General features: G+C 45.4%; 1 protein-coding gene across 1 annotated transcript; it reads right to left on the bottom strand.

The window, feature by feature from the left end:
• Positions 1 to 509: 509 nt before the first annotated feature.
• LOC144492461 (uncharacterized) lies at positions 510 to 11,691 on the bottom strand. The gene is made up of 2 exons (XM_078210512.1): positions 11,583 to 11,691; positions 510 to 3,063 (listed from the first exon to the last, which is right to left on the bottom strand). The coding sequence occupies exons 1-2, from the start codon at positions 11,671 to 11,673 to the stop codon at positions 1,013 to 1,015; spliced, it is 2,142 nt and encodes a 713-aa protein (XP_078066638.1). The 5' UTR covers positions 11,674 to 11,691; the 3' UTR covers positions 510 to 1,012.
• Between the last annotated feature and the right edge of the window lie 13,830 nt (positions 11,692 to 25,521).

Genomic DNA, 25,521 nt, shown 5'->3' on the forward strand with positions numbered 1-25,521 from the left:
TGGCTCACCACCATCAATAGCAATTAAGGATGAACAGAAATACTGTCCTAACCAATGATACCTACATCCTATGAAAAGCTGACTTACCTCAAAATATCTCTATACTTCTTGTAATTGCATTTGCTCAGCAATGGTTGTCACCAGTTTCTCCAGAATTCCATATTGGACTTGATCAGAACCCTTCCTTACAAGTGAAAGAAATTGCTACTTTTGCAAAGTGCAATAGTGCTGACATTAGGTTCCTGCACCAGTTGAATATGTTCTTAGAAAGATGGGATTAAAGGTTACACTTGAATTTTCACAGCAGAGGTTTCTGCCAATCCACAACATTTAAAATCTGTGTTGAGGAAATAAATTTTTGAAAGTAATGCTCAGGAGTCAACTCCCAAGTTGGAGAATCAAGTTCTACCAACTTGATGCAATCTTAATTCAGGAATAAAAAAGGAGAATTACCATGTCTATGTAAACCCTGGACTGGACCATTGAGCAAAATAAATTGTGCAAACAAGTATGACAGATAATATTTATTTAGTTGTCAAAGCATCAAAATTTTAAAACCCTCATCCAATTAGTTACAATCAACTTTGCAAAACATGAATTGGAAATTTCTAGTTACCTTGACTACTTCAAATTTGCAGTTTAACTATCCTTAAATTACTGTAGAGCTAAAGTGGTCTGAACAGGTTTAGTAGATCTACATGCCTTAAAAAGTAGAGTATTAACATTGGACATCTTGCACACCAAAAGCTATTGGCACAAGGCTGGATCTTCATTCCATCTTCGTGGTTTTTTGGCATCTCAAGTAGTCAGTGGAAGATTGTGGAACCAGTTCATTCATATGCTGCAAGTCAAGAGTCCATCATACTTGTAGCACAGTTAAGCTCAGTCTTTACTCAAGTCAAACCTAGGCACCAGCTGGTTTGAATAAAATCCAAATTCCCCATCTTCCACTTAACACATCTCGTGATCAATTCCAAGCTTGCATTCAGGAGCTTTTCTGCTCGACATCTTCTCATAGCTCTGAATCTAGAGTTTGATTATCCAGTTTGACACATCCAGATTCCATTGCAGGTGGATTTGTATTCACTTGTTCAATGGATTTAGACCCTACTGCTGAGTCAGAAATGCTGCCTTGGATATTCTCTTCAGCTTTTATAGTTTCACTTTGGCTGTTCACTTCAACTTGGCTCTTTTTGCTCTGATCTCCATTATCTACAGGTGTCCCATTCACAACTGAAGCATCTGGCAGCTTGTCTCCTTCATTCTGGCTTTGCTCATCTACAGAAAACCCATTTTCAGTTTTCATGGAACTAGTTTCCTCTGTCTTTATCACATCTGTTGGGCTTGGTTCTCCAAATGTCAGAGCGCTTGCAGTTCCAGGCACAGTGCTATCCTCTACAGTGCTATCCAGTTTGGGTGGATGTGCTTCAGAGTCAGAAACAAAGCTCTCAGGAAGACTTTCATCACCTGTAGATGCCTTTGTTGGTTCAGTTCCTGTTTCTATTTGCTCTTGTAAACCTTCTGTATAAACAGTGACTTTAATATCTGGTATTGCTTCAGAACTGGTCTCAAGTGGAGGTGTTTTGACACTATCTTGGTGGCTGATCAGTTCTGGGGTTTGCTCACACCTGGTTTCTGTCACCGTGTTGGACTTGGTCTCAGGGGTAGATTCTGCAGTGACAACCTCTGCTGCACTCACTGATGTACTGACCATCTCTGGAGGACATTCTGCCATGGCATCCTTGGATTGTGCTGGGACTACATCTGTCACACTAGTTCCCCTTAAAGTGTCTACAGATAGATTTCCAGATCCTTCTGCCAAGCTCTGATCTGCTAATACTTTATCACTATCCTCTTGAACAGAGCTATCTTGCACATGGTCAGAATTCTTTACAGAATGCTCTGTAGGTTCAATTTTTACATCAGCTACCATTTGGTCAGTGGGGTGAATAGTTTCACTCACCATCTTTTCCTGGATTTCATCCCGAGTGTCTGGTCCAGCTACATGTTTCTCACAGCTTGCAATTTCATTCTTCAATACAATATCAATGGGTGTTTCTACAGTTATTGGCAATCTGGGAATCTCAATCTCCTTAGGGGGAACCTCAACTCCAGACTCAGACGATGTCTCCTGGAGAGCACTTTCAACTTCTTTCAAAGTGGATTGTGGGGAAACATTGTCCTGGTTTTCAATTACTTCAGGAACTTCAGATTCATCTTGATCTTCTGGGATTAGGTGGGAATTCTCCAACTGTTCAACTTTCATGATTTCTGTTGCAACATGGTCACCTAAACTAGATGTCTCATTTGAGGGGTGTTCAGAAGTCATACCCATTTCTTTGTCTAAAACTGGTTTTGCCTGGGTTTCTTCACACACTGCCAGAACAGTTTGTGTTTTCCCTTCACTGAGCTCTGGCACATCTGGAGTGTCAGCACTTGACCCAGTATCAGGAGTAGAACTGAATTCCACAGTTTCTGTTACAAGATGGTGTTCAACTGGCTCAGGTGACTGTTCTGTTGCCTTTACCAAGTTTATAGCTGACACACCTGAAGCCTGCACAGGATCAGTAGCTGGTACATCCAAAACCAGCACAGGATCAGTAGCTGGTACACTGGCTTGTACATCCAAAACCAGCACAGGATCAGTAGCTGGTACACTGGCTTGTACATCCAAAGCCTGAACAGGATCAGTAGCTGGTACACTGGCTTGTACATCCAAAGCCTGAACAGGATCAGTAGCTGGTACACTGGCTTGTACATCTGAAACCAGCACAGGATCAGTAGCTGGTACAACAGTTGCTTTCTCCTCAGTTTTCACATCAGGTGTTGCCAAGTCAGCTGGTTTTGCAGCATCACTGGCTGCTTTGGGGGCCTCAGTTTCTGGTTTCTCTTCAGGCAGCTCAACTTCTGGTTTCTTGACCTGTTCCTTTGAAGCATCTGGATTTTCAAGGTCATCTTTCACCTCTGGATCTTGTGGGGATTCTGCAGTGGTTTTGCCCTCTTTTGGGTCATTTACATTATAGCCCCTCTTCTTTCTGCTCAACCTGCCACCCATGCCGTTAACTGCAAATTGAAAGTCAAGAGGTCAACTGGCAATAAAGGGACATTTAAAACAAGAATTTAATGTACATAGATGGCATGTTTTCCTTCCACTTACCCATCTCAAGTCAGTTTACAACTGATATTGCAGAAAACCACCATCATACTTCAAAAGAGTTTAGTAATTTGCTCTACAGGTTCCTGTAGTATAGTAATGGTGGCAAAACATGCCAACAGTTGATAGGGATACCAGGATACTGCCCCACAATTAGGCTACAGATAGAGGGAAAGTTGCTGTCTCACCATCTGTACCCCAATACAGGGGGATGTCAGGACTGTCCTACAAGGAGCGAGGAGACCAAGTTTATATTCTAGAATCCCTACAGTACAGAAGGAAGCCATTTGGCCCCATCAAGTCTGCAGTGACCACAATCCCATCCAGGCCCTTGCCCCATAACACTATCAGGCAATTTACCATGTCCAATCAACCTAGCCCATTTTGGAGTTTGGGAGGAAACCTGAGCACTTGGAGGAAACATGCAGACACAGGGAGAATGTACAAACTCTGCAGAGTGATGCGAGGCTGGAATTGAACCCAGGTCCCTGGCACTATGAGGCAGCAGTGCTAACCACTGTGCTGTGCCCATATTCTCTTGAATACTGAGGGACAAGGACTTGACAAGGCAGATGTAGGATGCCTTGTTTCATGGAAGGGCAGGGGGAGGTTCAGAATAAGAGGTAAGCCACTTTAAGACTGAGAAGAGGAACTTCATCCTGATAAACAATGTTAGGAGTAGACCACTCAGCCCCCAAAGCCTGCTCTGCCATTCACCAAGATCATGGCTGATCAGATTTTAACCTCAACTCCAGATTCTTGCCCAACACCTAATAACCTTCAGCCCCTTGCTCTGCCTTGCCTCCACTACCTTTAGAATTCCAAAGCCTCAACCTAGTTTCAGATTCTCCAAGAGGAAATATCCTTTCCACATCCACCCTGCCAATACCCCTCACATTCAATAAAGTTGCCTCTTGGGATAAGGGGTAAACCTTTTAGAACTGAGGCAGGGAGAAATTTCTTCACCAAGGGTGGTGAATGTGTGGAATTCACTACCACAGAATGTGGTTGGGGCCAAAATGCTGTCTGATGTAAAGAAATTAGATATAGCTCTTGGGGCTAAAGGGATCAGGATATTGAATATGATCAGCCATGATCAAAGTGAATGGTGAAGCAGGCTGGAAAGGGCCAAATGACCTCCTCCTGCTTCTAGTTTATGTTAATGTATAGAGTAATAGACTCAGAACACTGGAAGCAGCTTGGGACTAAAGGAATCTTGGGTCAAGATATGGGATTGGATGGTGTGCCATGATCAAGATGAATGGCAGAGCAGTCTCAAAGGGCTGAATGGCCAACTCCTGCTTCTAATTTCTAAGATACTTGATATTACTTGAAGTTCTTGCTGCACAATGGGTGACTATTTGGAGATTTACTCCACTCCAGCCCAACCTCGAGAAGCCTCAACTGCAAGTTTATTTCATTCAAGGACACAAGTTAATGGAACAAAAAACAGCTGAGCCCAAACCAATCTTTCCCAAACCACTTCTAGCAACATCAAAGCTTGAAAATAGACATTCAAGAGGCAGTGCTGTAGACTAGAGATGAAGATGAGAATGTTTTGGTCTACTGGACTAATTGAACCATACAAAGAGCTGCTCGGACAAATAAACTGGATGAACCAGCTGTGTTTGATAGAAGCACAAACTAACATTTTGGTAGGTGCTCTCAAGCTGGTGGCAGTCTGATGCAGCAGGGAATTAATTGGTGGCTGGAAGATCTTGACAGAACAAAAGAATTGATGTAATCTAGTTGAAGCAGACAGCTCCCAAAACCATGCAGCTGTATCAAAGTGGCTTTTAGCAATTGATTACTTCAGGTTGCTGAGCATCAAGTCCGTCCCGAGGGAGGACAGCACTTTAATCACATGAGCACAGCTGGCAATGAGCCTTCGCTAGGATCAACACGAGGTAGACCCTGCTTAAACAGCAGATGGACTCAATTTTAATAAATCTGAACTCACCTCATCTTTTCTGGCATATATCCAAAGCTCAGGATGTAGCAAGAGAAACTCTTTGCTGAAAAGTGCTTTAAAGCTTGGGCTATGATTCTACAGAATCAATGATTGATTTACTCAAGAGGATCTGAACTCTCATTTAATGCCTCACCCTAGTCCTCTAATAGGGCTTTCATTAAAATGGACCTCATTCCCCCACCATGACATGGTCAAGTGTTGAGACTCAGACCCTCGACAAAAACAGGTATTAGGATATTGAGAGCAGAGTAAATCTGCAAATAGTTGTACTAGTGAAAAGTGCATTTATAAATGGACTATTTTCAAAAACAAAATTAAAATGCTGAATGGCAGCATTCATGGAGCCAAACAGAATTAGTTTAGGCCTATACTCACTGGAATTTAGAAGAACAAGGGTTAAATTGAGCTGTACAAGATAAAAGGTATGGCTAAAGTAGACGTGAAGCAGATGCTTCTTGTGGGGCATTCTAGGACGAGGGATCAGACTGAGAAGGGGCAGCAATTTTAAAACGGTTGGAGAAACTATTTCTCCCAAAGGACTGAGAATGTGGAATTTGCTACTCCAAAGTGCACTGGATGGTGGGACAGTGAGTAAATTGGAGTTAGATTTTTAATTGGTAATAGGTTGAAGGGTTATGGGGAAAAGGCAGGAAAATGGGGATTAGGAGCATATCAGCCATGATAGAATGGCAGAGTGGACTTGATGAGCTGAATGGCCTGATTCTGCTCCTATATCTTATGATCTTGTGAACTATAATATTGTGACTCCATATAACTGAGCCAGACCTGCAGAGTTCTTACATTTTGATTTTCAGTACTTGCAGCATTTTTACTGGTCAGAGCTTGCACTGCCTTTCAAGATATTCCAGCCAAGATCTGTAAACAGCCTTGACCCAGCCGCCACTGCCCTCCAGGAAGTACAGGATGCCAACAGCCCCAGAAATTCCTATCCCATCTTAAATGGGCATCTTTATTTTTAAACCATGCTCCCTCATGCCAAATTTCCACAATCTGCCCCCAAAGGCCCCCAATCTCAGGTTTCAATAAGATCATCTCAATATATCTGAAATGCTAAGGAATAGACACCCAGCCTTCTCAACAACCCTTCAGCCCAACCCAGCCAAGTGAACTTGAGCCATTTCCAATGCAATTCAAACAAGGAGACCAAAACTGGTGATTGCACTATTGCCACAAAATGGGCCCACAAACATGGCTGCTCGCTACACATTCAGCCTATCAGATTTCATTCCACTTAGTCTGAGGCATAGGCAGCTAAACAAACCCACAATTGAAAGCTGCTGGCTTCATCTGTCCAAAGGGATGAGGAATGAGCTCAGTTTCAATCCTAATAAAGACAGCTGTGCCTGTCAATAGTCAGAAATGGACAGATCAGGTTCCCTATAAATTAAAGCATTTCTTATTACACCAAGGCAGGATGGGCAAGCTATACATGCTTCTGCCCAAGGTGTAATTACCCAGGCTGGCACCCTGCATATATTGCAGTAACAGTCACTTGGAGCATCGAAATGCTTCAATGGCAAAAATAACCCCCCAATCCTAAAAGATAGTGGGGAAAACAACTTTAAAACCAGCCTAGTCCATTAATCCCAAGGAGATGGCACTGTTGCCTGGCTGTTAGTTCTGTCATTTAGGTTCAAAGACTAGGCTCTTTTTCCATCCCAAGTGCCAGTTTGAAATTTTAGTCAGAAGTGAATTCGGTTCAAACTGGTCATAGAGCTTATGGCCAGAATATTACACTAGGAATCCTGAAACAAAGGCCTCGTGAAAAAATCCAAACTGCTCACTTGGGGTTTCAATATTTCTAACATGTTTGGCTGAACTCTCACATGATTGTTTTTCAAGTGAACATCGACTAAGGATGTGACGAGTTGTTGATGCACAACATGTAATTGTCCAGCAAGGCGAGCCACCCCCTTGTGCCAACACCATACAAACTCCAATTCAGATTTCTGACCCGGCAACTAATGAACAGCAAGATAGCATCAAGTGATGAAGTAACAGTTGGTAGCATTTCCATGCATCTGCTGCCCTTTGCAAATCCAGACCAACTATGCAGAAGGACAAAGTGCTGTTGAAGAAGCTGTGGCCATGCTACAAAGAACAAAACAAAGAATACAGCACAGGAACAGGCCCTTCGGCCCTCCAAGCCCACGGCGCTCCCCGGTCCAGGATTGAATCCTGAATCCAGGATCCCCGCCCAATTTTCCAGCCTATCTACATCCTAATATCCTATCCACCGAGCTGTCCCTCACAGCTACAATGCTTTGTAACTACTCTGCAACTAGCAGGTGCATGCAATTCCTCCAATCTAGTAGGCTGCTTTGTACTGGTCAATGTCAAACAGAATGTACTCAATCACTCTCCTGACTCCTGCCTTGTAGGGAGACAACCTTTGGGGAGTCAATGAGGTGAGAAACTTGATGCAGGGTTCCCAACTTCAGACCTGCTCAATGGTTAGTCCCATTAAGATTCTGGTCAATGGCAATTCCCAGGATGTTGATGATGCAGCACAATATTGCCATTCACTGAATAATGGTGAAAACATTATGCCGGTATACAAATAGCAAGACAGTTCTGAAATGGAGATTCTAGCCTCATTTGAACCATCCAGCAAGCTGCCTGCACTGACTGCAACTTCAAGAGGTAGCTCACCTTTCTAGGAGCAATCCATGGACAAGTCATGGGAGGTCAGGGATAACAAGAGGCAGCTATATGGTCACTGCCATATTTGGCTCCTCCAATCAGGAAACAATGGCATTTGTCTCACCCCGAAAGCCTGAGCAAGATGGGAGACTGAAAGTGAACATTTCCCAGCATCCTGGGTGTACAGAAGGACACTGCAAGATGCACACTGAATGGAAATGAAAATCAATAGGCAGTTCTCTCCATCCAAGATTGAATCTAGAGAAATGAAGGTAAAACTGTCAACATTTCACTGCCCAAAAGATCCAATAAGTCCAAATCTTAGAAATGGTCAACAAGGTTTGAAATGCATTTAGGGGCAGTGTGGTGGCGACTTATCTGCCTCTACTACACTATAGAAAACTTTGTGGTCATACTTGCTCAGTCCTACTGGAAGCAACAATCCCAATTTATTAGTAAATAATCCAATGATAGCTCAGTTGAGCATATATTCAAGCCACAGATAAATACTCCAAGTTCCACCCTTAGCCTCCAACAGGGAATTGAGGTTTCAATCCCTCCTTTTCACCCTTGGGTGTGGCCTCCAGCAATGCTGAATATCTCATCCACAACTCGAGGTGGGAAGCGAATGCAAGGAGGAGGCACTTTTTCCCCCCAACATATACATTTCAGGGTTAAGAAAATAGGCCAGCCTCCTTTATGAATGCAGAGTTGAAGTAATATTGGACTTGTATCCTAATCTGAAGTAGCTTCTCCAATTGGAAATCATTTGATCTGCAAGGTGTAGACCACAGCAGGGACATCATTTAAACTGGCGCAGAAAACGAGTACAAGGAGAACGAGAGGCTATTCAGATCAAGTGTTTCATGTTCCACACAAACCACCAATCCTCTCCCATTCTCCAACTAAAATGATTGCCACAATAGATTCAGGATAACAGTGGGAAATTTAAAAATCCCTACAAGCAGCACCAACTGGCTCAGCCTTTCCCGATTTCTGGCATCACTTTCCCCATTGCCTGTATTCTTTGTCCCAATGTTCATGTGATTGGCGACAAGTTGAATAGATTGAACAAACAAATCCAATCAGTTCTGCACATTAACCCTATACATGTCAGAACCTTCTCTATCCTGGAAGATATTTATTTCAATGTGCTTACTCTCCAAGACCAAGTCAATGATGATTTCATTTATCACCACATGTATTGGAATACAGTGAAAAGTATTGTTCCTTGTGTGCTATACAAACAATAGCAGCAAGGCCAGACTGTTGTGTCAATGTCAAAACCAGTCTAGCCTTGGAGAGTAAAGTAAAAAGTAAAGTTTTAGGCAAGGCTTACATTAACACTGCAAAGTAGTTAGTGGTGAAGTTCCCATGCAAGCATATTGAAAGAAATTTAGTCCAGATAAAGGGTCTAGCATGAACGGGGTTAGGTTAAAGTCCAACAGGTTTATTTGGTAGCAAATGCCACTAGCTTGCAGAGCGTGCTGCTCCTTTGTCAGGTGGAGTGGGAGATGTGTCCCACTCCACATGACGAAGGAGCAGCACGCTCTGAAAGCTAGTGACATTTGCTACCAAATAAACCTGTTGGACTTTAACCTGGTGTTAGACTTCTTACTGTGTTTACCCCAGTCCAATGCCAGCATCTCCACATCATGTGGAGGGTTAACATGGGACTGAGTCCATGATGCAAGAGAACATGACATGTTGGGATAGAGCTGTGTGTATGAGCAAGCTTGGCATTAACTGCTGGTTTATACCTTTTACTGTATACACAGTTGTAGTTAATACATAGTTAACCCATTTAGGATTAGGCTTCATCAAGACCTACTTAACAGTATCCAACATCTTAAACAGATCACAAAGACTTCATTGTTCGATCCCATTCTTGCTTTCACAGCAAAAGGGCAAACGGACAACTCCCCAAGGCGACTGGAGCAGTTTGCATTCTGCCTCTTGTGTAGTCAAATCACATGCAGACTAATCCAGAGCTCTAGGAGGCTAGGTAACCAACCCAACCATCGACGCAAACATCCAGATACCCCAGCGACAAGCCAGCTCAACATTTAAAAATTGGTTTTCTATCCGAGATTTGGACACCACCCCTTCAAATTAGCAAAGCCAATTCCGTTATAGAAGCCTAGGTCAAAAAGCAGCCTTGAACTGCTTCTAGCGAGCAAACCATGTCCAAACAGGATTGACTGAAGACCCTTTTATCCTCCAGATAGCTCTTTTCTTCTTCCCCCCCCCCCCCGTTTTAAAATCTGGGCAGCAGAAAGTAGTCACTTCACACCCAGACAGGGTGTGTTTCCCACCCAGACATTGCCAGTGAGCGGGGAACCAGCCCCCGGTCAGTGTTCAGACAGAGTCCCACATTTGCTGTGGGAGCTGTCCAGAGTATGAACAGATAAAGCACACACTGGAATGACCCCACCCCCATTTACAGGGGGGGGGGGAAATGTTGGCCAGCAGCCCCACCCTGGAACCCCCTCCCTCTGTTCCCCACTCCATAGTCAATCCAGACCGCGAATATGCCAGGAGATTGCAATAACTCATTAGCACATTAATTCCTTGCTCAAATCTTTTTGGTCTCAATGAGGAAGCGCCTCCGGGAAAGATTAGAGACAAAAATAACCACCGCCCCCCACCCCCGGAAGCAATGGTGTCAAATGGGGGAAACCCCCAGTTTCAGTGGGAATTAATCTTACCGCAGCTTCACGGTTGAAATGCTGATGTCTCGATCAGGAATTCAGAAGGTGTTTAAATTAACCACCAAGATTCCACTGGGCAGCTCACACCCTCTGAAGCCGAAACTAACATTGACAAATTGGACAAATTCCACCCCCCAATATAACTGGTGGAAAACATGTCGCTGGGAACTGGATCAAGATTAGGGTTTAATTAATGAAGTCACTGATTTCAATGAACCCCCCCCCCGGAATTTCACAGCTACTTTATTCAGGGCAGTGACTAATTTAAATATTGTTTTAATCACTTCTGGTGGAGACACAAACCCGGAGTGTTAACAGCACCATAATCACAATCAACTGGACGATCCTGTATCTTATTCATTTTTACTCTTCAGAGCCACAGTTGTCTTAATGCTGATCTGAACATTTCCCTGAATCATTGCAGGGAAGATTCAGACCAGAATTGGAGATTTAGGGGGAGTTGCAGCGTGTAAAAAATCCCTAGGGCTCTGGGGAATACAGAGGCATTTCTGAAATCAGGGTCAATCTCTCCTGGGTTTGAAATCACAGCAAGAAGTCGCTCAACACCAGGTTTGAAATCACAGACAGTGCAACTCAGAGGGGCAACTGAGCCTGAGATACAGACCAGCTCCTTGCAAACGGGACTGGGGGAAAGATACAAAACATGACAGAGGATAAATGAAGGAGAAATTCCCAAAGGGGTGGAGGGAGGAAGCAGCTCGGACCCGCAGGGAATCAGCTAGTTTGACCAAGAACCTTCCCTTGGTTAAGGAGAGTTGGAGACAGAAGGAGGGAGGGTTCAGTCCCGGGGATAGAGTAATGGGAGTGAGCACATGGAGAACAAAAGCTTCGGGCAGCCCCGGGTTCTCCAACACTGAGCTGAGACTTCACTGTAGCTCAGACACACAGTGGGAAGCAGAGACCCAGAGGCTGCAGACAAGCAGCGGGTTCGATTACCGCCCCCCCCCCCAAAAAAAAACATGCCAAAAAAAATCAATTAGAACTTCTGCAAAACACAATAGAGATCTGTCCCTGTTCCCCGCCCCAGCCTGAACAACCCCCTCCCCTGGCTGCCACCTACCGCTGTGAGCTTCTCCTCCCCGGCAGCAACACAAGGATCTGCTCCACTCACACCAGCGGCTCTGCAACGACTGAGCAGCTGGGCGGGACATTTGGAAAACCCGATTCACAGAGCCCCCTCCTCCAGCCCTCCCCCTTTTTATTCCCTTCCCACTCAATGGCTTTCACTCATTATTGATCTCCCTGTTAGCTCTCTCTCTAAAACATCAACTCGCCCCCATCCTTTCTCAGTCCCTTTTATTTTAGATTAAAACAATTGTCTTATTTCAACAGATCCTTTCACTAAAAGTCAATTCCCACTGGCAGAGAGACTGCCCTTCGCTCCAATCCTGCTCCTGACTTCTTTAAAGTTTATTTATTAGTCACAAGTAGGCTGACATTAACACTGCAGTGAAGTTACTGTGAAAATCCCCTAGTCGCCACACTCCGGCGCCTGTTCGGGTACACTGAGGGAGAATTTAGCATGGCCAATGCGCCTAACCAGCACGTCTTTCAGACTGTGGGAGGAAACCGGAGCACCCGGAGGAAACCCATGCAGACACGAGGAGAATGTGCAGACTCCACACAGACAGTGACCCGAGCCGGGAATCGAACCCGGCTGCCTGGCGCTGTGACGCAGCAGTGCTAACCACTGTTTCTTCACATTAACTTTATTTAACTTTCAGATGCGGAATATTGTTGCATGTACAAGATCAGGGCAGTTCTCCCCAGTGCCCTGGCTGGTATTTATTCCCCAACAAACATCACTAAAGAGACAGTTTATCTCGTGCTGCTTGTGGGATCTTGCTGTGCACACATTGCTTGCTGCAGTTCCCACAATCCAACAGCGAACTACACTTCAAGAATACTTCATCCACAATAAAGAGCTTCAGGGCATCTTGAGTTGTGAAATGTTTTTCCACAGGTAGTTGCTGTTGGATTGTGAAAAATATTGTTTCTTGCGCGCTATAAAAAGCATACCATTCATAGAGAAGGAAAGGAGAGAGTGTAGAATGTAGTGTTACAGTCATAGCTAGAGTGTAGAGAAAGATCAACTTAATGCAAAGTGCATTCAAAAGTCTGACAGCAGCAGCGAAGAAGCTGTTCTTGAGTCGGTTGGTACGTGACCTCAGACCTTTGTATCTTTTTCCCGACGGAAGAAGGTGGAAGAGAGAATGTCCGGGGTGCATGGGGTCCTTAATTATGCTGGCTGCTTTGCCAAGGCAGCGGGAAGTGTAGACAGAGTCAATGGATGGGAGGCTGGTTTGGGTGATGGATTGGGCTACGTTCATGACCCCTTGTAGTTCCTTGCGGTCTTGGGCAGAGCAGGAGCCATACCAAGCTGTGATACAACTAGAAAGAATGCTTTCTATGGAGCATCTGTAAAAGTTGGGGAGAGTCGTAGCGGACACGCCAAATTTCCTTTGTCTTCTGAGGAAGTAGAGGTGTTGGTGGACTTTCTTAACTATCGAGTCAGTGTAGAGGAACTAGGACAGGTTGTTGGTGATCTGGACACCGAAAAACTTGAAGCTCTCGACCATTTTCACTTCATCCCTTTGATGTAGACAGAGCCATGTCCTCCACTACGCTTCCTGAAATCGATGACAATCTCCTTCGTTTTGTTGACATTGAGGGAGAGATTATTGTCACCGCACCAGTTCACCAGATTCTCTATCTCTTTCCTGTACTCTGTCTCATCATTGTTTGAGATCCAACCCACTACAGTGGTGTCGTCAGCAAACTTGAAAATTGAACTGGAGGGGAATTTGGCCGCACAGCCATAGGTGTACAAGGAGTATAGTAGGGGGCTGAGAACACAGCCTTGAGGGCACCGGTGTTGAGGATGATCATGGAGGAGGTGTTGTTGCCTATCCTTACTGATTGTGGTCTGTGAGTTAGGAAGTTCAGGATCCAGTCGCAGAGGGAGTGGCTCCCCAAGCTCCTGGGTAATTCAAAGAAAGGTGCAAGGCTTGGACATATTCCTGTGTAAGGGGTTACAGGCTGGACACGGAATAGGAGGGCTCCCCCTAACCCTGTCCACAGTCCACACCAACCGGACACAGAATAGGAGAGTGTTTCATCAAAATGCAGCTAATGAAAATACAATAAAACTCACTCCAACTTATAAATCAAAGAGAAGGTTAAATAAAGAAACATCATTACGCCAAATGTGGGGCCTCCTCGCCTGGGCCAATCCAAGCTTCCCACAATTCTACCTCGTTCCTTATTTATCGTGAATCAGCTGGTCAGCTGACTATTACATCACTCTGTAATTGGTTCCTTGGTTTACTGGTCAGCTGACCCTTACATCTTGTTCCCATTGGTCACATTATATCCAATACAAAGTTGTCACCGGTTACGTACTAACAGAGGGCTCTCCCTAACCCTGTCCACAATCCACACTGACTGGCTGACATTCCGCTAGGTAGTCAGGCAGGAGCAGCAACATTGACCCACTTGTGGGTCTTCCCAAATAAGATCACAATTCACTGCAGTCTCCCCTGGCTGTTGTATTGTTGGGCTGCTGGGGCGCAGACGGGTGCAGGGCAAGGGGCTGGTTTGTCTCTCCACCTCTGCCATGGTTTTCTCTGTGGGTCAGGTGACTCTCGTATCTTCTGCAACCAATGGGAAACACAATGGGCTGGAGTGCCTGCTTGATATCAATAATAACAATTAGATTTCATTAGAAAGTATTTCCTTTTACACAGGATTTATTGCTTATTTTGGCATCGTGTTGGTTTGATGAGGCCATATCTTTCATTGCTATATTCAGGATGCCTTATGTTGCTGTGACCCTTGTCTACTCACCTAGCATCTCATTCCCATTCCAGCACAAAATGAGGCCCCATTGGCTGTCAAACCATCCTTCTGGAAACTATAGTTTGGGGCAAAATTAATTGTCACTTAGACAGGAGCAGGGTCATTAAGGAAAGCCAGCACAGATTCATTAAAGGGAAATCATGTTTAACTAACTTGCTGGAGTGTTTGGAGGAGGTAACAGAGAAGGTTGGTGAGGGCAGTGCTGTTGGTGTGGTGTATCCCATCAGGTTTCTCATTCCTTGTTGCTGCTCAGTCTGGAGAGTCTCCGGATGTCAGGCCAGGATGAGACTAGGTTGAATTTGATCGCTTGATCCACTGAATACCTGCAGCCTCTCAATGTCTGAGATTAAATGTCTGGTTCATTGAGCAGCACTCTCATCGCTGGATCAGGAAGTCACCGCTTTTGGAGCATTCTTCCCATTAGGCAGTCCCTCAAGATCAAGGAGACTTTGTTCTAAAATATAACTGTTTTAAGTAAGTCTTACTTGTATTTTGTAGGTGTTAGGAATAAGATATGGCTTTATGTGTGAGCATAATATATATTTCTACAGACTTCTGTTCAGGAAACTTGAGTTTTAATTTCACTTTAAAAGATGCCAGCATTTTAATGAGGTTTTACAACTCTTAAAGTCGGAAAAAAACCTGAAAATCTACCACCCATGTGAGAATATCTGTTTTTAGTGCTAAGTGGTTCTGAAGAAGGATGTATGTCTCTGGGGATATTACTTAAATTAGAACTATAGAGAGGGATCGCTGTTAAGAATTATACTTTATATTAAGCTGTTCTTTCTCAACACCCCAGCTATGATTGTAACACTACATTCTGCACTCTATCCTTTCCTACTCCCCTATGTACTCTATGAACAGTATCCTTCGTCTGTATAACGCAAGAAACAATACTTTTCACTGTATACCAATACATGTAACAATAATAAATCAAATCAAATCAAATTTTGTCATGTTCAATATTCCAATTGGTAAAAGTTATGCCAATTCTTTTTGTTATATTCTGTGTTCTTTAATAAAATTTGTTTTAACAAAAACTACCTAGTGGTTCAATAGAATCACACCTTCTGCTCACTTTAATGCCAAAGTCAAATAAAGTTGGGGTCTCAGCTAACTTAATAATATACCTTGGAGTTTCTGATCTGGTCCCTAACACCTTCAAAGAACTCTAATAAATTGGTTAAATATGATTTCCCTTTCACAAAACCATGTTGACTCTGCCTGATTGCCGTGAATTATTCCAAGTGCCCCACTGTAACATCTTTAATAACGTATTCTAATATTTTCCCTATGAGAGATGTTAAGCTCTCGTGCCTGCAGTTTCTGTCTCACTCCCTTTTTTGAATAATGGAATTGCATTTGCAATTTCCAATCTCATGGGACCGTCCCTGAATTTGGGGAATTTTGGAAAATTAACACCAACACATCATCTCACCAGCCATTTCTTCCCAGACTCTGAGATGAAATCCATTTGGACCCGGGAATATGTCAGCCTGAGCTCCAACAGTTTGCTAAGCTCCATGTACCCGATGATTGTAATTTTCCTGAGATCCTCAATCCCTTCCAATTCCTGACTTCAATCTATTTATGGGATGTTACTTGTATCCTCCAAAGTGAAGACCGATGCAAGATACCCATTCCAATTCATCTGCCATCTCCCTATTTTCCATTATTAATTCCCTGGGCTCACTTGGGCAGCACGGTGGCACAGTGGTTAGCACTGCTGCCTCACAGCGCCAGGGACCCGGGTTCAATTCCCGGCTTGGGTGACTGTCAGTGTGGAGTTTGCATGTTCTCCCCGTGTCTGCGTGGGTTTCCTCCGGGTGCTCCGGTTACCTCCCACAGTCCAAAGATGTGCGGGGTTAGGTGCATTGGCCATGCTAAATTGCCCCTTAGTGTCAGTGGGATTACAGGGCTGGGGCCGGGATTGTTGTCAGTGCAGATCTGATGGGCCGAATATACTTTTTCCTTAAAACTGTCATTAGCATTTTTAGTTAACCACAAATAACGTGTCCTTTCTTTGTAAGGTTTTTTCTTGAAAAGTGTCTGTTCTGAAATATCCCTTTAAAAGTTTGCCATTGTATCTGAATGGACTTGTCCCTTAACTTCATTTGCCTGTTCACTTTCGTTAGCTTTGCCTTCATACTTTGCCCTGACTTAAGTTTTAAATAGCAGTCTCAGAACCACTCTTCTCTCTCTCAAGCTGAACATAAAATTCAATTGTATTATGATTGCTGCCACCTAGGTTTGCTTTCACGATGAGACCATCAATTAATTCCATCTTGTTTCACAACACCAGGGCTGGAATTCTCCAACCTCGCCCGCGGCTGCCATTCTCCAGTCCCGCTGCTGTGAGCGCTAGATTCTCCGTTCTCACCGGCAGCGGTGGCGGAGTGACTGACATCAGAGAATTCCAGCCCAGGGCGAGTTGAGCCTGCTCTCTGGCCAGGCTGTTCCAAGAAACTATCCGAAAAACATGGTACAAAACTCCTCATCAATGCAACATTTGCCCATCTGATTATTCCAGTCTATCTGTAGACTGAAGTCTCCTGTGTGTTGTAGAAATGTCAGTCTTTCTTGCCCCCTGGTATGAGTGAGGATCCAGAGGGGAGAGAGTCACTGGAATATAGATTAGCTGTAGCTGGACAAACAGATGGTAAAAGGATAGCTGTGCTGAGGTCCAGTGCAATCGAATGGGCTGTCGGGTAAAGTTCTATCCATGTGCAGTCTCATGTTTCAATGCAGCAAAACCACTCTCTGAAGGAGTGTAAATAGATTTTAAAACTCAATAATATCTCTCCTTGTAGCTTGACGTTGTCAATGACATTCTCTCCTCTCCCTGACGTTACTGCTGCCAAGGGGTGTTGCTTATTTTTAACACTTTCTTGTTGTTCTTATTTTCTCCATTTTTCAGTAAATCCTGACTCTTTTTGGGGCAGAGTTTTAAGGAAGTCTCACTATTATTACCACCTAAATTATTGACTACAGCTCAGCGCAAACCAGCCTCCCATCCATTGACTCTGTCTACACTTCCCGCTGCCTCGGCAAAGCAGCCAGCATAATCATGGACCCCACGCACCCCGGACATTCTCTCTTCCACCTTCTTCCGTCAGGAAAAAGATACAAAAGTCTGAGGTCACGTACCAACCGACTCAAGAACAGCTTCTTCCCTGCTGCTGTCAGACTTTTGAATGGACCTACCTTGCATTAAGTTGATCTTTCTCTGCACCCTAGCTATGACTGTAACACTACATTCTGCACTCTCTCCTTTCCTTCTCTATGAACGGTATGCTTTGTCTGTATAGCGCACAAGAAACAATACTTTTCACTGTATGTTAATCAAATCAAATCAAACTCTACACGTGAAAGACAGACACGTTGATTGATGTCGATTGAGGGATAATTATTGCCCGGGACATTGGGGATAACTTTCGGCTCATCTTTTATGTTATTCATTTATGGGATGTGGGTGTTGCTGGTTGGACAGCATTTATTGCCCATCCCTAATTACCCCTTGAAAAGGTGGTGGTGAGCTCCCTCCTTGAACCGCAGCAGTCCATGTGGTGTAGGTACACCCGCCATGCTGTAAGGGAGAGAGTTCCAGGATTTTGAACCATTAAATTAGACAGAATCACTATAATTCTGCACCCCATTTCCACCATCTCACTCCCAACCCCCCTTTCCTGTTCAATATCCTTGAACGAGTTGTCACCTCCCAGATTCATGTCGTGTTTCCTGGAACTCCGGGTTTGAATTCCCCCAATGAGGTTTCCTCAGTACCAAAACAGCTCTTCCCAAAATCACCAGTGACAGCCTGTGTGACTGTCACAAAGATACACTTTCCTGCCTCATCCTTCTCCAGCTGTTTGCAGCCTCTGACAAGGTGACCACCCCATCTTCCTTCTACACCTCTCTACTGGGTGCTCCCACTGGCTGGGATTACTCTCCCAGGTTCCATTCTTATCGATCTACAGCAGAGATTCACTTGCAACAGCCTCCCTTCCTGCTCCCGCAGGTTTAGCTCAGGTCTCCCCCAAGAATCTCTGTGTGGATCCACCCTATTTCTCATCCACATTGTCTGAAAGCACGTTGTTGGTTTCCAATGATCTCTGATGGTCACCAGCTTTATCTCAGCACCATTCTCCACTCCCACGCTGTCGGGAAATTGCCAGATTTCTTGTCCAACATCCAGCCCCGGATGGCCAATAATTTCCCCAGTATCAGCAAATCTGAAGCCATTGCTTTCTGTCCCCGCTCCAATCTCCGGTTTCACCTCCGACTCGATCACTCTTCTCAGCAATTACCTTAGGCTGAAGACTGTAGATACACTCTCACACACACACTCACACACACACACACTCACACACACACACTCACACACTCACACACACACTCACACACACACACACTCACACACACACACTCACACACTCACACACACACTCACACACACACACACTCACACACACACACTCACACACTCACACACACTCACTCACACACACACTCACACACACACACACTCACACTCACACACACTCACACTCACACACACTCACACACACACACACTCACACACACACACTCACACACACACACACTCACACTCACACACACACACACACACTCACACACACACACAGTCACACACACACACACACTCACACACACACACACTCACACTCACACACTCACACTCACACTCACACACACTCACACTCACACACACACACTCACACACACACACTCACACACACACACACTCACACACACTCACACACACTCACACACACACACTCACACTCACACACACACACTCACACACACACACACTCACACACACACACACACTCACACACACACACTCACACTCACACACACTCACACACACACACTCACACACACACACTCACACACACTCACACACACACACACACACACTCACACACACACACTCACACACACACACTCACACTCACACACACATACACACACACTCACACTCACACACACTCACACACACTCACACACACACACTCACACTCACACACTCACACACACACACTCACATACACACACTCATACACACACACTCACACACACTCACACACTCACACACATACTCACACACACACACTCACACACACTCACACACACACACACACACAGACACAGTTGTGCACACACACAGAGTTAGACAACCACACACACAGTTAGACAAACACACACAAACACCCTCACACACACACAGCCGCATGCGCACACACACACACAGTTAGACAAACACACACACAGTTAGACAAACACACACAAACATCCTCACACACACAGTCACACAAACACACACGTCACTCACACACACAGACACACAGTTAGACAAACACAAACACACACAGATACACACAGACACAGCCGTGCACACACACACAGTCGCACAAACACAAACACACAGGGACACAAATGTACAGATGGACACAGACATACACGCACAAACACATATACACACATACGTACACATACACTGAAAGACAAATGCAGACGGGCACAAGCACATGGGTGGCACGGTGGCACAGTGGTTAGCACTGCTGCCTCACTGCGCCAGGGACTTGAGTTTGATTCCTGGCTTGGGTCACTGTCTGTGTGGAGTTTGCACATTCTCCCCGTGTCTGCGTGGGTTTCCTCCCACAGTCTGAAAGACATGCTGGTCAGGGTGCATTGACCTGAACAGGTGCCGGATTGTGGTGACTCGGGGAATTTCACAGTAACTTCATTGCAGTGTTAGTGTAAGCCTTACTTGTGACTAATAAATAAACTTTTTACTTTACACATACACACACAGCCTGATAGACAAATACAGATAGACGCACATACATACACACACACATACACACACACACACAATGATAAACAAACCGAGGTAGACAAACACAAGTGAACATTTGAATTTTTAGTCTGACTGCAACAAAGGACTCAACACAAAGATTTTAATTAGTTGGCGCTGAACTGGAAGCTGAGTTGGCACAGAGCTTTAGCCTGGTACAGACGTCTTCAGGGTTTTAGAGCAGACAGACATATGGCTTGTGCGGTTGGCAATCTCCTCCAGGGGCACTGGGCTTTGACTGGCAGCAGCAAGGGCACAGCTGGCTGGGTAACCCCACCCTCGCAGAGAGAATGTCTAATGGTTATCTGCAGCCAGCCCTGTCATTTACCAGGTGTTTAACTCTGCTCACTGTAATTTAACACTGGGGATTCGAGAGGAAGTGGTTGTTTACAGGGATCAGGGCACCCGGAGGATGCTTCTCGACAAAGCCACGTGACCGATGCCTGTGTTATTCCATTAGTGAGGTGGCAACGAGCCTCTCTCCCAGCCTGGGAATGCTGGAGCGATGAGACCGGAGGGTGGTTAACCCCCGGCCAATCACAGCACAGATCAGGCGGGATGGAGAATTCATCAGGAGAATGAGGGGGGATTTTCTGATCCCATTTGCTCAGGCACAGATAGCGCAGGTTGGAAGGATCGCGGGGCGGGGGGGTGGGGGGGGGGGGAGGGGATAGCACGCTTAGCGCTGGCGAGAACCTCCTTTGAGATTCCCCCAGTCCCTGTGCCCGGACGTGATCTGGTTCCTGCCCAACGAGTGCACGAAGCAGATTAGCATAGTTAAATATTCATTTAAATACACCTTGTCCACTTCAAGCCAGATTCCCCCTGCTCCTAAGTGTCATTGTGGGCGCCACGGTGACACAGTGGTTAGCACCGCTGCCTCACAGCGCCAGGGACCCGGGTTCAATTCCAGCCTCGGGTCACTGTCTGTGTGGAGTCTGCACATTCTCCCTGTGTCTGCGTGGGTTTCCTCTGGATGCTCCAGTTTCCCCCCACAGTCCAAAGGTGTGCAGGTTAAGTGGATCGGCCATGCTAAATTGCTCCTTAGTGTCCCAAGATAGAAACACAGAAACTATTAGCAGGAGGAGGCCATTTGGCCCTTCCAGCCTGCTCCGCCATTCATTTTGTGGGCCGAAGGGCCTGTTCTGTGCTGTAATGTTCTATGTTCTATGTTCTATGATCATGGCTGATCATCAAATTCAATATCCTGATTCCCCCCCCTTCCCCCCCCATATCCCTTGATCCCTTTAGCCCCAAGAGCTAGATCTAATTTCTTCTTGAAATCAGACAATATTTTGGCATCATCTACATTCTGTGGTAGTGAATTCCACACATTCACCACCCTCTGGGTGAAGAAATTTCTCCTCACCTCAGTTCTAAAAGGTTTACCCCTTATCCTCAAACTATGACCCCTAGTTTTGGACTCCCCCAACATCAGGAACATTCTTTCTGAATCCATCCTGTCTAACCCTGTTAGAATTTTATAAGTTTCTATGAGATCCCCTCTCACTCTTCTAAACTCCAGTGAATATCATCCTAACTGATTTAGTCTCTCCTCATATGACAGACCTGCCATCCCAGGAATCAGCCTGGTAAACCTTCGCTGTGCTCTCTCTATAGCAAGGACATACTTCCTCAGATAAGGACACCGAAACGGCACACAATACTACAGGTAGAAGTGTAGGTTAGGGGGATTAGCGGGGTAAATATGTGGGGTTATAGGGATAGGGTGGGAGGGTGGGTCTGTGTAAGATGTTCGGCAAGTCAGTGCAGACTTGATGGGCCATCTGCACTGTAGGAATTCTATGATTTTATACTCATGGCCACAGTGGTTAGCACTGCTGCCTCACAGCGCCAGGGACCTGGGTTTAATTCCAGCCTCGGGTCACTGTCTGTGTGGAGTTTGCACATTCTCCCCGTGTCTGCGTGGGTTTCCTTCGGGTACTCCGGTTTCCTCCCACAGTCCAAAGATGTGCAACTTAGATGGATTGGCCATGTTAAATTGCCCCTTAGTGTTGGGGAATTAGTAGGGTAAATACGTGGGGTTATGGGGATAGGGCTTGGCTGGGATTGTTGTGGACTCGAGGGGCTGATTGGCCTCATTCTGCACTGTAGGGATTCTATGGCCTGCTCAGACTAGGGGTAGAATTTTCCCAAAGTGTCGGTGTCGATGAGACCGGGAAAAATCCCGCTGGTGCCGATGGCAGGAAAACTCACCATATATTCAACTCTTTAACAAGAATATTTTCCCCATGTGATTCACGCCACACTCGTGGTGGCCTATCTCTGATTGGCTTACCCTGGGAAATCTTCATCTCTGTAATCAGTGCAGCGCTCCTTGTAACCAACTCCCCAGCTCCGAGTCCGATTCCCGGTGGGGGGGTGGCTGCCAGGAACACAGCACCATGCATCATGGAGGGAACTGCTGGATAGTGTGGAGCAGAGGCATGATACCCTGCACTTGCGACCAGCCAGACATCCAGCGAGCAAGCTCACCCCTCCTCACTCGCCCCCCCCCCTCCCCCCACCCCACCCCCGCACCCCACCACCTCCCACCCGCCTGGGAGACTTGGCCGCGATGGTGAGAGCCAGCTCACTCCATAAGAGGACAGGGCCGTACTTCAGGTTAAGTAAATGGGCAACAAGGTGGCAGATGGAGAATAATGTGGGGAAGTGTGAGGTTATTCACTTTGGTAATAGAAAAACCAAATCGTTTTTATAAGGTGTGAAACTTCTAAATGGTGATGTTCTGAGATGCTTGGGTGCAGTCAAACAAGGATCACAGAAAGTTAATATAGGAACACAGGAATTAGCAGCAGAAGTCGGCAAATTCAGCCCTTCGAGCCTGCTCCGCCATTCAATCAGATCCTGGCTGATCTCTCCCTGGTCTCAAATCCACCTCCCCACCTGTTCCCCATATCCCCTTATCCCTTTTTTTATTAGAACTATGTAAATCTCCCTCTTGATGTGCAGGGACAGCAATCAATGACGAAGGCAAATGTCGTGTTGGTGTTTATTGTAAGGGGATTGGAATACAAGAATAAGGAGGTCTTTCAATAAAAGATACAAGTTGTGGAAGCTTTTCGTCTTGCACTCATCAGGACAGATTCACAAGAATACCACTTGTAAAGGAACAACAATTTATGTTCCATGAGATTGGTTGGTAAGTAGAATCTAATTGGTGGAGACATTGCCATGGAGAATGCACCAGTTAACCGATGCCTGACGGCCTTGAGGCTTCACAATGCTAACAGATATTTGTGTTGCATGTGAAAATCAGCCAAGTCTTTCAGAATCCCACAATATGTGGGCACTCGATCAACCTGGTGAACTTTCCAGAACTCAACATCTTCAGTGGAGGCCGCTTTGTGGCTGGAGATCTTGGAGTAGAGGAGTTCAAACTCAGCAAATACCTCCTCCTGTCTGACATGGGATGAAGGCAGAATGAAATTTAAACCATGCGCAAGAACTAACTCCTGACTTTCAGTGAGTTCAAGGTTAGAGAGATTTACTATGTGTTTGTTGACATTGTTAATTGCACTGCCAAACTGTTCCTGCTTCAGTGAGGTTACAGCACAGGCATATTTCAGACAAGTGTTGTTTATGACTTGATTCCTTGATTGGGCAACACTTATTAAGCAATCCTGATTGTGCTAAGAATTACACTGACCACCAATTTAAGATTATCAGTTTGGCTCCCTTATGTGTGCTTGAAGCTATATATATTCATACACAGACCCCTGTTTTTACAGACAGACAGAAGATGTGCGCGCAATGCACCTTTTGCAACTAAACAAAATGGGCAACAGCCATTCTCTGGTTCATGCCTCAGGCCAATGCCTTGACCAATCAGAGCCAAACTGCCTGGTTTGAATTTAATCAATGCTTGGCAGTTAACTGTCAATCATCAGTTAACTGGTGCATTCTTCATGGCAACGCTTCCACCAATCAGAGTCCACTTGCCAATTAATTAGCACTCTCTGCTCATGAAGTATTGTTGTTCCCTTTACATTTGGTCTTCCTGATGAATGTAAGACAAACTGGTTTGACAACGTGTCAAGAAGTTCTGTCCTACCAAATGACTATCTTTCTATAATTGTACAGAGCTATGGTGTAACCACACCTGACTGCCTGCAGTTTAGATCTCCACAGGCACATTCAATATACGGAGCTGATCATTTTGAACTGGGATGAGGAGAATTTCTTCACTCAGAGGATTGTGAATCTTTGGAATTTTCTACCCCAGAGAGATATGGGTGCTCCATCACCGAACATATTCAATGCTGAGATAAACCTGAAGAGTCAAGGGATATGAGGAGTGATCAGGAAACTGGATTTGATGCCATTGATCATGATTTCACTGAATGGCAGAATAGGTTTGAGGTGCTGAATGTTACTCCTGCTGCTATTTCTTATACTGTGTAGATTTTAGTTGACAGTTGCTCCTATGAAGCATCCTGGAATGTTTTACAACACCGATGAACGGATCTATTGGAGAAACTGGGATAGTTCTCCTCTGAGAAGGTTGAGGAGATTTGATACAGATCGCGAGGGCCTCAATCCGGGCGGCACGGTAGCACAGTGGTTAGCACTGCTGCTTCACAGCTCCAGGGTCCCGGGTTCGATTTCCGGCTCGGGTCACTGTCTGTGTGGAGTTTGCACATTCTCCTCGTGTCTGCGTGGGTTTCCTCCGGGTGCTCCGGTTTCCTCCCACAGTCCAAAGATGTGCAGGTTAGGTTGATTGGCCAGGTTAAAAAAAAAATTGCCCCTTAGAGTCCTAAGATGCGTAGGTTAGAGGGATTAGCGGGTAAATATGTGGGGGTAGGGCCTGGGTGGGATTGTGGTCGGTGCAGACTCGATGGGCCGAATGGCCTCCTTCTGCACTGTAGGGTTTCTATGATTTCTAATCAGAGTGGCTCATAGATCATCATAGATACCCTACAGTGCAGAAAGAGGCCATTTGGCCCATCTAGTCTGCACCGACCACAATCCCACCCAGGCCCTATCCCCATATCGCAACATATTTATCCACTAATCCCTCTAACCTACACATTTCAGGACACTAAGGGGCAATTTTAGCATGGCCAATCAACCTAACCCGCACATCTTTGGACTGTGGGAGGAAACTGGAGCACCTGGAGGAAACCCACGCAGACACGAGGAGAAAGTGCAAACTCTGCACAGAGACCCAAGCCGGGAATCGAACCCAGGTCCCTGGAGCTGTGAAGCAGCAATGCTAACCACTGTGCTACTG

This window comes from Mustelus asterias, chromosome 4, assembly GCF_964213995.1.
Source record: "Mustelus asterias chromosome 4, sMusAst1.hap1.1, whole genome shotgun sequence".
NCBI classification, from domain to species: domain Eukaryota; kingdom Metazoa; phylum Chordata; class Chondrichthyes; order Carcharhiniformes; family Triakidae; genus Mustelus; species Mustelus asterias.

Coding starts and splice junctions, on each gene's coding strand:
- LOC144492461 (XM_078210512.1), bottom strand. CDS start 11,673: ATGTCCCGCCCAGCTGCTCAGTCGTTGCAGAGCCGCTGGTGTGAGTGG. Junction 3,064..11,582: donor GGGAGGAGAAGCTCACAGCG/GTAGGTGGCAGC, acceptor TTCAATTTGCAG/TTAACGGCATGGGTGGCAGG.